This window comes from Somniosus microcephalus, chromosome 2, assembly GCF_052327205.1.
Source record: "Somniosus microcephalus isolate GS21.2 chromosome 2, FLI_Smic_1.0, whole genome shotgun sequence".
Classification (NCBI taxonomy): domain Eukaryota; kingdom Metazoa; phylum Chordata; class Chondrichthyes; order Squaliformes; family Somniosidae; genus Somniosus; species Somniosus microcephalus.
The window spans coordinates 4,669,086-4,683,203 of record NC_140988.1 but is presented as its reverse complement, the minus strand read 5'-3'; the positions used below and the strand labels follow the sequence as shown (position 1 = coordinate 4,683,203).

At 44.1% G+C, this 14,118-nt stretch overlaps 1 protein-coding gene across 1 annotated transcript in view; it reads left to right on the top strand.

The window, feature by feature from the left end:
* The window catches only part of LOC147122502 (general vesicular transport factor p115-like), a 110,686-nt gene that overhangs the window by 46,377 nt on the left and 50,191 nt on the right, over positions 1-14,118 (top strand). The window contains 5 exon segments of the mRNA XM_086005968.1: positions 2,042-2,145; positions 7,334-7,436; positions 10,121-10,176; positions 11,224-11,344; positions 13,914-14,092. Of these exon segments, the coding sequence (XP_085862094.1) occupies positions 2,042-2,145; positions 7,334-7,436; positions 10,121-10,176; positions 11,224-11,344; positions 13,914-14,092 (563 nt within the window).

The window sequence follows — 14,118 nt, the reverse complement described above, 5'->3', positions numbered from 1 at the left end:
TATCGTGGAGAGGGGAAGGTAGGGTTAACTTTTCAGGTCGATGACCTTTCACCTGAATCCAATTTCATAAACACTGCTAGTTATAGATCAAATTATCCCATTTGGCTTAAAAATATAGCTTGTAATAAACCCAATATACATTGGCCCAGAAATTCGGGTCAGGGGCTTCCCGCGGGTGCAAGCCCCCGACCTGCACTTAGCTTGCGCGCCGGCCGTTGAGCTGTGGGCCCACGTGGGATTCCGATCCTGGGCCTCCTCCAACTGCCGGCGCGCAGTGCTTGTGTATCCCAGGGGCGCAGTTAGTTCGATGCGTCCCCTGGGATCACGTGGGCCATGGAGAGCCAATCAGAGCAGGGAATGCTCCATTCATGAGTTTAACAGGAAGAGCTGTCAAACCTATAAATACTATAAGCCCCAAAAATCACTAAATCTTCAAATAATTTTTTTTTTAAATCACATTTTTATAAAATAACTATAAATTACATGAAATAACTATTTTAAACAATAATTTAAATTTTTGAAAAAAATAATTACATTTTCTAACGGGGTTAAAAATAAACTTACCTTTCTTTAAAGTATTTAAAAATAATAAACCTGTGGGAAAAATGTTTTAATTTTAATTAATTCACCACTTACCTTGTTAAAAGCAGGCCTTGCGCCTGCTTTTTAAAAGTGTAACTGCTGGAGACTTACCCTCCCGGAGAAAGCTGCAAAAAAAACATAAGTTCGATGCGCACGTGCTGCCTCTCCGGTGCACACGTTCCGCCTCTCCGGTGCACACGTTCCACCTGTGAACCCCTTCAAGGGAACGGAAGTTCCGGTTTCCCGCGCATGGGCAGTGCATGCACGAAACCGGCACTTTCGTTGGACCTACGGGTGAGTACCTAGCGCGTACTCACGCATTGGGACCCGAATTTCTGGGCCAATATAAACGTGGTTGCAGTCATAATTCTAAATTGGGCGAGAATGTGACTGCTTTGCTAAGAAGCATGGAAGTTATGCTAAACCTTTATAAATCACTGCTTAGGCCTCAGCTGGAGTATTGTCCAATTTTGGGAACCACACTTTAGGAAGCATGTCCAGGCCTTGGAGAGGGTGCAGAGGAGATTTACTAGAATGGTACCAGGGACGAGGGACTTCAGTTACGCGGAGAGACTGGAGAAACTGGGATTGTTCTCCTTGGAGCAGAGAAGGTTAACGGGAGATTTAATAGAGGCGTTCAAAATTATGGAGGGTTTCGATAGAGTAAATGAGGAGAAACTGTTTCCATTGACTGGGTCGATAACTAGAGGGCACAGAGTTAAGGTAATTGGCAAGGGAATCAGAGGGGCGATGAGAATTTTTTTATGCAGCAAGTTATGATGATTTGGAGTGCACTGCCTGGAAGGGTCAATTCAAGCAGATGCAATAGAATCTTTCAATGGGGAATTGGATATATACTTGAAAAGGAAAAATTTGCAGGGCTCTGGGGAACAAACAGGGGGAGTGGGACTAATTGGCGAGCTCTTTCAAAGAGCAGGCACGATGGGCCGAATGGCCTCCTCCTGTGCTGTAAGATTCTAAGTCTTGTCATCTTTAGAATGGGCTTTAGACAACAAGTATCGTTAAAATAATTCTGAGCGCAGTCTGCTGTCCCAATTGGAGGTGACATAAAGCTTATATATGTAGTGCACACCAGGGAAGTTAAAAGGCAGTGTTAGAACTGGTACCTTTTGTACCACTTTTTTTTTTCAAATACCATAGAAATGTTTTGAGAATGTAAATTTGACTTCCTCCCAACCTGAAAATCCAAAGACCTTGATTGTTAGAACCTGGTGAATTATCTATTGTGTATTGCCCCCATTTGTTAAATTTACCTTCCTTATTCAGTTTTTTCGCATTGCTATCCTTGTGTTAATGATCTCCTACCCTAACAGCTTCTTGCTTCTAACCGTACTTGCTTCATCTCTAGATTCTGGTGGTGATGCTCAAGTATTCTAGCGTGACAACATCCGTTCAGATTTTCACATTTGAGTTTTCCCCCCCCCCCCCCCTTTTGCAGAGGAGAACGCTCAGAAGCCGAGTTCTGATGATCTGGCTGGGCAGTTCACCGAGACTTATATCAAACACCAAGAAAACCTGTCCCTACTGTTATCCCTGTTAGAGGTGAGTTTCTGTTTCCATTTCAGCACTTTTGTGGAGTAAGGAAACCAGATGAGTCTGAAAATCTTGGGGGAATTGATGCATGGATTCACTGTATTGTACTGTTGATGTGTTTTCCCCTCATCAGGACAATTAGCAATGGGAGAGATAGGTTTGGCCGACTGGGAGTGAGGAGTGGGGGGGTGCGAACTCGATACTTGGCTGGAAGGGGACGGAGCTGGAAAGTGAGGAATGCTGACTTTCCTTCAACAACTTGCATTTATATAGCACCTTTAACGTAGTAAAACGTCCCAAAGTACTTCACCAGGAACAATATCAAACAAGTTGACACCGAGCCACACGAGATATTAGGACTGGTGACCAAAAGCTTGGTCTAAGAGAGAGGTTTTAAGGAGCGTCTTAAAGGAGGGGAGAGGGGCGGAGAGGTTTAGGGAGGGAATTCCAGAGCTTAATGCCTTGGCAGCTGAAGGCACGGCCGCCAATGGTGGAGCAATTAAAATCAGGGATGCTCAAGAGGCCAGAACTGGCAGAGTGCAGCGATCTCGGAGGGTTGTAGGGCTGGAGCAGGTTACAGAGATGGGGAGGCCTGTAGGTGGAATTGAGACAGGTGACCGAGGTTCCAAGGAGCAAAATGGAAGCAGCCCTCCAAAGCAAGTTGGAAAACCTCAATGATTGGGGGGTTTGTGATGCCCCCTAACCTACCCTCCACCACTGACCTGCCGTCTCCCCAAGCTCTGCCACTGATGTGCCTTCAATAACCACAAAACTAGAAGTTATAGACTTTAACAAGTTGGCTTTTAATCACTAAGATCAGAGCTAACATCTCAACACACTGACTGGCTCACAGGAATGAGTCATACAGATCCTGGGATCTTTAAGTAAGAGAAGTCAGGGGCGGAGCCAAGAGCCAAGACCTGGAACCTTCCAGGTTAGTCAGGGAAGAGGAAGTGAAACTATACACCGTGTGGGGGAGGGTAATATACATGAGTGCAAAAAACGAATACAGGCAAGACAAACAGGTTTCATTACAGCCACTGACAGGGTTCAAACATTGACTAAGTAAATTTGGAGGCTGTTTTTCAATTGTAGATGCCAGCTCCCCAATAGCTCAGTGAATTTACCAGGGAGATCAGAGGGTTGATTCCATTCTAGTCTATGCTGAACGAGTTGGTATGAGTCCAGACACATTGGAGCTACAATTGCCTTCAGTGCCTCAGGTTAACGAGGGGAATACCATCCAGGATTCCTGCTCCTGATCACGATCCAGTGATCCCTGCTGGGATACGTACATATACGGGGTTCAGTGAGGCCAGTGGTGTTACCTGCAATTGAACAACTCCAGCAAGGAATGAGTGCCACTGGGGAAGGGATGAGAAAATTGATGAGAAAACACAATAAATTGTAGATGCCAATCAAAAGTTTATGGTGTTGTATCTGAAGGGGGCTGAGGAATAAAAACATTTTTGCTTTCATAAGTGAAGTGCAGTGTGTAGTTAGAGCTACCACGCGAGATGGGCCTCTTGCCTATTACAGCCACTTTTCGTGGTCTGATGACTTCTAATAGTCAACGACAAATTGCCTTAATGAAATGGTCACCTGTGTGCTGTACATTATGACCACTCATTGTCTCGTGCATCTTCCATTAGATTGAAAAGGTTGAAGGGGGGAAACCGTGCTTAACTGTTCTGTGAAATCTGAGAAATTCTGGAAGAGTGGGACTCTTCGGTGAGGTTTCAGCTGCAGCAAACAGCGGAAAAGAAGCAGAGATCCAAATTTGTCCAATTAGCAGTGGGTCACCCACAAGCCCCAGCAGAACTCTGCTGGCGCGGGACTTTTGAATATGCTTGCTTCTGTTCCTGCAATTGATCTACAGTATATTAGCAAAGTAAACTGTTTTTGGGTGAAAGCTTAATTAAAATGTATGTAATCATTGCTCAAAAACATCTAATTTTAAAACACCATGAAGTAGTAAATTGCTATTACCCCATCTTGTGCACATCAATTGTAGAGCAGATTCTCTCCCATGGAATCTGTTTTTTGGATTTTTTTTTATTAGTTCCTGGGATGTGGGCGTCCCCATAATTCCCATTTATTGCTTCCCTAATTAAGAACATAAGAAATAGGAGCAGGAGTCGGCCATTCGGCCCTTCAGGCCTGCTCCGCCATTCAATGAGATCATGGCTGATCTTCTGCCTCAACTCCATTCACCGGCCCTATCGCCATATCCCTTGATGCCTTTACTAGTCAGAAATCTATCGACTTCTGTTTTGAATATACCCAATGACTGAGCCTCCACAGCCCTCTGGGGTAGAGAATTCCAAAGATTCACCACCCTCTGAAGAAATTTCTTCTCATCTCAGTCCTGAATGGCCGACTCCTTATCCTGAGGCAGTGGCCCCTGGTTCTAGACTCCCCAGCCAAGGGAAACATTCTCCCAGCATCCACCCTATCGAGCCCTGTAATAATTTTGTATGCTTCAATGAGATCACCTCTCATTCTTCTGAATTCAAGAGAATACAGGCCTGGTTTACTCAATCTCTTCTCATACGACAGTCCTGCCATCCCAGGAATCAATCTCTTGAACCTTCATTGCACTCCCTCTATGGCAAGTATATCCTTCCTTAGGTAATTGCCATTGAGAAGGTGGTGGCGAGCCGCGATCTTGAACTGCTGCAGTCTGTGGTGAAGGTACTCCCACAATGCTGTTAGGGAGGGAGTTCCAGGATTTTGACCCAGCGATGATGAAGGAACGACGATATATTTCCAAGTCAGGATGGTGTGTGACTTGGAGGGGAACTTGGAGGTGGTGGTGTTCCCATGCGCCTGCTGCCCTCATCCTTCTAGGTGGAAGAGGTTGCGGGTTTGGGAGGTGCTGCCGAAGAAGCCTTGGCGAGTTGCTGCAGTGCATCTTGTAGATGATACACACTGCAGCCACGGTGCGCCGGTGGTGGAGGGAGTGAATGTTTAAGGTGGTGGATGGGGTGCTGCTTTGTCCTGGCTGGTGTTGAGCTTCTTGAGTGTTGCTGGAGCTGCACTCATCCAGGCAAGTGGAGAGTATTCCATCACACTCCTGACTTGCCCTTTGTAGATGGCGGAAAGGCTTTGGGGAGTCAGGAGGTGAGACACTTGCTGCAGAATACCCAGCCTCTGACCTTCTCTTGTTGCCACAGTATTTATGTGGCTGGTCCAGTTAAGTTTCTGGTCAATGGTGACCCCCTGGATGGTGATGCTGGGGGATTCGGCAATGGTAATGCCATTGAATGTCATGGGGCAGTGGCTAGACTCTCTTATTGGAGATAGTCATTGCCTGGCACTTGTGTGGCGCCCAGGTGAGACCACACCTGGAGTATTGTGTACAGTTTTGGTCTCCTTATCCAAGGAAGGATATACTTGCCATAGAGGGAGTGCAATGAAGGTACACCAGACTGGTTCCTGGGATGGGGGGATTGTCCTATGAGGACTGATTGAGTGGACTAGGCCTATATTCTCTAGAGTTTAGGAGAATGAGAGGTGATCTCATTGAAACATACAAAATTCTTACAAGGCTTGACAGGGTAGATGCAGGGAATTTGTTTCCCCTGGCTGGGGAGTCTAGAGCCAGGGGTCACAGTCTCAGAATAAGGGGTCGGCCATTTAGGACTGAGATGAGGGGAAATTTCTTCACTCAGAGGGTGGTGAATCTTTGGAATTCTCTACCCCAGAGGGCTGTGGAGGCTCAGTCGTTGAGTATATTCAAGGCAGAGATCGATAAATTTTTGAATATTAAGGGAATCGAGGGATATGGGGATAGTTCAGGAAAGTGGAGATGAGGTCGAAGATCAGCCGTGATCTTATTGAATGGCGGAGCAGGCTCGAGGGGCCGAATGGCAGACTCCTCCTATTTCTTAGGTTTTTATGTTAAATGTTACTTGCGACTTATCAGCCCAAGCCTGAATGTCATCCAGGTCTTGCTGCATGCGGGCATGGACTGCTTCATTTTCTGAGGAGTTGCGAATGGCACTGAACACTTCAATCATCAGCGAAGATCTCCACTTCTGACCTTATGATGGAGGGAAGGTCATTGATGAAGCAGCTGAAGATGAACTGAGGACACTGCTCTAAGGAACTCCTAAGCGATGTCCTGGGGCTGTGATGATTGACCTCCAACAACCATAATCATTTTCCTTTGTGCTAGGTATGACTCCAGCCAGTGGAGAGTTTTCCCCTGATTCCCATTGACTTCAATTTTACTAGGGCTCCTTGATACCAGACTCGGTCAAATGCTGCCTTGATGTCAAGGGCAGTCACTCTCACCTCGCCTCTGGAATTCAGTTCCTTTGTCCATGTTTGGACCAAGGCTGTAATGCGGTCTGGAGCCGTGTGGTCCTGGCAGAACCCAAACTGGGCATCAGTGAGCAGGTTGTTGGTGAGTAAGTGCTGCTTGATAGCACTGTCAATGACACCTTCCATCACCTTGCTGATGATTGAGAGTAGACTGATGGGGCGGTAATTGGCCGGGTTGGATTTGTCCTGCTTTTTGTGGACAGGACACACCTGGGCAGTTTTTCACATTGTCGGGTCAATGCCAGTGTTGTAGCAGTACTGGAACAGCTTGGCTCGAGGCGCGGCTAGGATCAGTCTTGCCTGTTTGCTGCTTTTTAATCAAAGTGGGTATAGAGAAAAGCAGTTGCAGTTTCATATATCAGGAGGAAATCGTGTGTTTTTAAAGAGAAAAAGAACTTGTTTTTCTGTCTGTGCTTGTAAAATATGTTGAAAAAAGTTATCTATCCGGTGGGAAAATTGGTTTAATTTTTGCATGAGATTTGGTTAATTTATATTGTGCTGCTGCTGCCTCCAAACAAGAGTCTGTGTAAACTGATGATTTGACTGTGCTGCTATGAACCCAACAGGATGTGTTTAATATTCTTTTGCTCCCCTCTTGCCTGTTATCTTCCCTCTCCCTCCCCTTCTCCCCCTCAAACCCAGCAGCTTCCGTTCAGCATCTCCGCAGATTGCTGCAGTTAAATCTTGCCACAGTAGTCGTCTCTGGCCTCAACCCGAGTCTGCCACTAGCTATTATGTCATCAGACCACTCACTTTCTGCTGAAATTATCTCCTTGACCGGCTTTCCTGTGCCGATTGCACTTCAGCACTATGGAGCACCAACTGTTTTGTGATTTTTGACCTGCGAAACTTAATTCTTTCATTTCAGGAGTTTGATTTTCATGTGCGTTGGCCTACAGTGAAGCTTCTAACTGCGCTTTTGAAAAACCAAGGTCCACAAGTTCAACAGATTATCCTCGTTAGTCCAATGGGTAAGAACATGGTTCACTCCAAGCATTGCATAGCATAAAAGGTCAAAGTTGAGTAAGCGGAAAGTGTGCAACAAGCCCCGTAAACCCAGGACAAAATGAAACTTGACAAGCACAGTCATTTAGATCTGGATCAAGTTAAAATTCACTCCTTGTCCATTCTGAAGTGTAACCCTGCTGCGCTATCACTGTCTGATGTCAGAATTCTCTCACAATTTTTCCCAGAAAAATTATGCAACAAAATTAAGTGGCCAAACGTTTAGTCAAAATAAAAGTATTTTTGAAGGTTCAACAAAAAATGATTGTATTTCCTAGATATGACGCTGCCTGCTGATAATATTTATAATTTTTGCTGAATCATGTATAATTTGCTCAGGAATGTGAAACTATAACCTAGATCTTGGAATCTGCGAATGTGAAAAGTGCTAGCTCTGCATATCTGGCCCACAGGTTCTACGGTTCGCAACTCCATGCCCATGAAGAGAAAACGTTTGGATACCCTAGTGTGAAACATAGATGCAATTTGTGGTTAGAAAGGATCACTGTTGTATTTTGTTAATAAATCTGCACTATAGGGATCAATCAGAATACTTCTTTCGGGGAGAGTAGGACAGTCCCATCACAGTAACATCTCTTTACTGAGCAGAGAGTAGGACAGTCCTATCCCAGTAACATCTCTTTACTTAGCAGAGAGTAGGCTACAAGCTTGAGTTTCCTGGAGGGCAGCATAGAGAAGCTACAAAAGTCCGCTTGATCGGCGCCCCATCCACCACCTTAAACATTCACTCCCTCCACCACCGGCGCACCGTGGCTGCAGTGTGTACCATCTACAAGATGCACTGCAGCAACTCGCCAAGGCTTCTTCGGCAGCACCTCCCAAACCCGCGACCTCTTCCACCTAGAAGGACAAGGGCAGCAGGTGCATGGGAAGACCATCACGTGCCACACTGGTGCAGTTGAGTGCTCTTCTGAAGATGGGGCTGAATAGAGGGCGCTTTTCTCTGCATCTAACCTCACATGGGAGTGCCTGATGCTGGTGGTGGGTGCCCAGAATAGAAAGCTAATGTTCTTACATTGATGAGCACAAATGAGCAATTTTAAAAAGTAAAACCAGACCAAAGTTAATCACTGGTGTATTTTCTGGCACAATTTCCAAAACTCAGGAAGGCAGGTACGTGAAGTGAAAAATGGTGGAGAATGTGCATACAGTGTGATCAGAAGTTTAGACTGTGACATGAAGAGTATATAAATAATCTCCTGTGTCATTGTTCATGGGCCTGTAAGCGGGTAGTGTGTGTGGCAGGCCAGTAACACTTCAAGGGGTGTGATTGGGGGCGGGGCTTGCTCCATTGTAAGACACGCACACACACAGTGCAATTGTATTGTGAGGCCAATACTCAAAAACCAAGAAACTGAAGTACAACTTCCAGAAGTCATCACCAGACCGTGGCCTGGCTGCCTCCTCCTACCAAATCAGTCTTTCCAATCGAGTGGCCCCACCCGATCCCCGCCCACTCCCATCGCCCTCTGGCCTAATATGAACCTCAAGTCTGGACCTCCTGCCTTAGTGCTGCTGCAGACTGTATCCCCAAAATTCACTGATTCCTCTCTTTTTTTATAAAAATAAAATGTTCACATATCAATTTGTTCAATTAAAAATTAGAGATTTGATCACAATTTTTGCGGTTGCAGGGTAAATACACATATATGATTTAAAAGCATACGGACAGCTTGTTAAATACGGAGACGCGTAGATTTGCACAATTAAATGATTTTAAAGCCATTGAAGAAATTTTGAAAGAAGCATAACGACAGCTTCAAAATAAAATAAACTGGATCATGACCCAAAAATTGGTGAAGGAATTTAAAACATGGTTACGATGAGCAAGTTAAACGCAAATTATTAGTTGATGTATATGTTTTCATCTGTTTTAAGTTCAATATTTTTGTTTGTGAACAAAGCGGAGGGGAGTGTGTGTGTTTAGCGTGAATGCACCTTTGAATGGAATGCGAGCAGCTTGGAAATCGATATATTGTGAAAGTAAGTACAGGTTGAGCGTCCAAAATCTGGAGTTCCGGAATCCGAAATGTTCCGGAATCCAGACTCCGGGACGATCGGTGGAAGGGTCGTCCGGAATCTGTAAAATGTTACTTCAAAAAACCATTAACTTTTTTTTTTGAAAACTCCTATGAAAAATGCGAGTGATGCAATAAAACTTTAGTGTGGTGTTTTATCCTCCTTAACCTGCACAGCTCCACTAAGTGTTTCCGCCAGGCTGCGGCCACGGCACCGCGCCGCCCCGGTGGCCTAGTGTGGGCCATCGGATGCTCTGCAGAGCTCGCAGCGTCCCTCCCCTTTAACAGAAGGGGAGGGGGGCGGAGAAACGCGTCAGCGCTACGCGGGAGCGGCCCAGGCGTTTCCGGACTCGGAACGTGTTTCTGATGTCCGAAGTCTGGAAACACCCGAGCCCAGGTTGCGATATTTCCAGACTTCGGACATCAGAAACACGCTCCGAAGTCTGGAAAAACACGAAAACCGGCTTGGCCTTGGTCTCGAGGTTGCCGCATTCGGGACGCTCAACCTGTATGTTGTCTTTCAAGGAGACGTGATTGCTGTACTGTTTTATGAGGTATAGAATTACTGATTCCTTTTCAGAAAGTTTTAACACTGAACCTTCAATGTACAGGTGTGTCCAGGATGATGGATTTGCTTGCAGATTCCAGAGAAGTGATTCGCAATGATGTAAGTATCCTCTGGCAAGAAATCTGTGCCTTGAGCATGCCGGTCAAAACTGAACAAAAACTTTAAACCCAGTTACTGAATATGCACTCACTAAAGTGTGGTTACCACGGGTTTAGAATAACTTTCCTTCTCTAAGAAATTGCGTAGACTTGTATCAGATATTCACAATTGAAGTAGTGGAGAGGGATTGAAACCAGAGAGAAAGGAAGTGACCTGGGGGCTGTTGCTGAATTTCTACTCGCTGCTTTCAGATAGAATCTTGACTTGGTTAGTTTATCTCTGCCCTGATGGAGCAGAGCCTGTTGTTCAAAGTTACTAACATTGTCTTGTGTCTTCTGTTTCTGGGGAGTCTCCCACTGAAGCACCAGTTTTGGTCACAGCTCTTGGGTTGCCCGGAGCCAGAGAAGGTCCTTAATGAGGGCCAGTGACAACTTTCTCACACTTTCACCCAAAGAAATAATATCCACCCTTGTATGGACGTTCAGCCGTCTTGCACTGAACAACCCTTCTGTGTTCTCTGTGCTTTCGAAATCTCAACAGCATGCAGTCACAGAAGATATTCGGTGTGTTATTCATAGTTTGTCTATTTTAAAAATAAGAATTGTCCCATTTTTGAATGGTTGCTTCCTCCACCTTTTTAAGATGGCTCTGGTCAGTGTGTCTAACAGGTGGCTCGGAGCTGGACAGGGATTGCTCAGAACTGTGTTTTCTTCTGATTTTTCTTCACAAAGCAATCACTGCCCCCCAGTAAGGCAGAGCTCTGTGTCTTTAAAGCTTTAAGTGATAGTGTACTGAATAATCGGTCACCCCACAGCCCAAATTTGTTTTTATATCTATATTAAAAAAAAAAAAAATTAAAAAAAAATTAAATTTGGCTGAATCTCGTTCACATCTATCTGCTTTGGGACTTCTGGCAGATTTATAAAGCAGATACTGTTATTTCAGCTCTCAGTTGTTGGTGCTGCTAAAATAGCTGGGGGAGGGAGAGAATGGAAGCCTTTACAAAGGAAAGGTGGTAAAAGTAAAAGCGTCTTTGTTTTTTCCCAGGGGTTGCTGTTGCTGCAGCAATTAACAAAAGCCAATGCAGCCATTCAGAAGATTGTAGCTTTTGAAAATGCCTTTGAACGACTGCTGGATATTATCACCGAAGAAGGGATGAGCGATGGAGGTATTCCTGAATCTAAACGGACTCGATCAGTGAATGAACAGTGTTTGTTTTCCTTCAAAACAAAAGCCGCAGCACATTTTTATTTTTTAGTTGCATAGTTATAAATATCGTCACTGAAGTCGCAATGTAGTTTGCTAGAGATTTTGCCTTCCATTTCAAAAACTTAATTTAAAAAAAAGAACTTTAAAGTTGAAAGATGTTGTAATTGTGATGCATTCTTCATTTTCCCGTGTTCGATCAGACTGTTTCTGACAATGAAAATGTTGGAGCTGCTGCTACACATGACTTATCCTGTCCATCGCATTAGTAGAATCTGTGCTACACGTCATGCAATAATTAGCTGTAATTTAACAAGCTCGCAGAGGAGCGGGCGGGAATGGCCCGGAATGGCCACTGGATAAGAACTTTGCCTCAGTCTTCGCAGAGGAGCTGGACATTGCGATTGCAAAAACATCAGAAGTGGGTGCAGAACTGTTAGTGGAGGCTAGTATTTCAGGATCAATGGTGCTGAAGAAGCTGCTCGCAGTTAGTGCGGGCAAATCACAGGGATTTGATCTTTTACATCCAAGGGAATCTAGGAAAGAAATAGAGGAGGCTCTGACTAGAATTTTCCAGAGTTCTGTGGAAAGGAAACTTGGGATATCCCTCTTCAAAAACAAAAGATGAGGATAAGCCCGGAATTTAAAGGGATAACATTACTAAGCACTTGGAGTTAAGTTAATCGAGACCAGTTGGTATTGATTTTTAAAGGGCAGTTGGCATTTAAGAATTCTTTAAAGAAACTGAGGATTGGTTAAGAGGTGCAGCTGATGTGGCTTTTATTACTTTTCAAAAAAAAGTCAGACTTGTGGCAGAGAATGCCATGTGGTGAGGTAGATTGCTGAAGGGCAGAAAGTATAGGGGTAAAGTGAACTGGAAGGATGAGTGATGTTCCAAAGGGGCCTCTGTTGGGGCTCTTACCATTTACAAAAACAATCTGAACGTGGGAATTGAAGGAGCAATATTGAAATTTGCAGATACTAAATTAAGGAGTTTGGTAAATTGACTAGGAATGTGCAAGACTGCAGGAAGACAGAGATAGCATAGCCAGATCGACAGTTGGATGGCAGATGCAATACGGTGCAGAGAAATGTGAAGTAATACATTTTGCCTTCAAGAATAGAGGAAGGCTGTCCACCTTAAAGGGTAATATTTTAAAGGAGCGGAGGAGCAATGGGACCTTGTGTAGATCCACAAATCATTAAAGATGGCAGAGTGAGTAGATAAGGGCAGAAAAAGGACAAATGGAATCCTTGGTTTTGTACCTACAGGCATAGAATGAAAGAGCAAGAACGTAATGCTGAACAAGACCGTAAGTTGTGGTTGGCGTATTGTGTACATCCCATTATAGGAAGAATAGACAAAGTGCAGTGCAGATTGACTTGGATTTTACCAGAGATAAGGGATTGCAGTAATGGAGTAATTTGAGGAGTTAGGGATTTTTTCACCGGGTTGAAGGATGATCTGATAGAAGCCTGAAAGATTAGAGAACGGTTATGATTGCATAAATAGTGTTAGATTGAGATGGTTGGAGATTCAGGAGTGAAGAAATTAGGAAACACTTCTACACACAAAAGGTAGTAGAAGTTTGGAACTCTCTTCCGCAAATGGCAATTGATGCTAGATCAATTTGTTAATTTTAAATCTGAGAGTGATGGCTTTTTGTCAATCAAAGGTATTAAGGGATATGGGGCAAAGGCGGGTATATGGAGTTAGGTCACAGATCAGCCACGATCTCCTTGAATGGTGGAACAGGCTCGAGGGGCTCAATGGCCTCCTCCTGTTCCTATGGTAACAAGAGGGTACAAATTTAGGATTAATGGCAAAACTTAAGGTAACAAAAGCATAGTTTTAACCAGCGTTGCTAGCACACCACCAGCGACCTTCAATATTTGCCAGGACACATCCATTTAAGGTGATTATGCCTGGCTGGTGGTCTGTGAAGCATGGATGTTTGTTCTCTCTCGTCAAAGCAACACTTTTTATAAAAAAAATTAAAAAAAACACAATTGCTTGGCCTTTACAGTGAAAATGATTTGGTTCCTGATCTTCCATTTCCGCTCCATAATAATGTGACTTTGGGTGGACTTCTGAAGTCATGTGTTTTGCCACGGTTCTTCACACATTGTCCCAGGTACCAGTCTACCCCGCCCTTTAGATACAATCGAAATATTCCCATTCCGAAATTGTTAAATCCTCTACACCGCTAATTCAAATCACCTACAGTATTGAATCTTTCCAGGCCCTATTGACCATGTCCTGTGCACCAGGAATCCTCTCCTTTTGGCACAGTACACACTTGCACAATAATGCGGTGATTTTAATCATCAATGTTGATCAGCAGTGTGAGGAACTCCAATTCCTTCATTTACAATACAAAGTACCCACAAGAGTTTTGTGCCCAAAAAAATGCCAATTCTTAACCGATTCCAGGACAATTCTGTAAATTGAGATGTGTAGAAGTTAGGATGCTTTATAATTTCATAAAATACCTGTTAATAAATGTCTTGAAATGTTTTATGTGTTGTAGGGATTGTGGTTGAAGATTGTCTTCTGCTGCTCCTTAACTTAATGAAGAACAATAGTTCAAATCAGAATTTTTTCAAGGAGGGTTCATACATTCAGCGCATGAAACGTTGGTTTGAAGTTGCTGAAGACAATTCTGGTTGGTCTGCACAGAAAGTGACCAATCTTCACCTGATGCTGCAGGTATTATTTCTTAGCTTTAACAAATA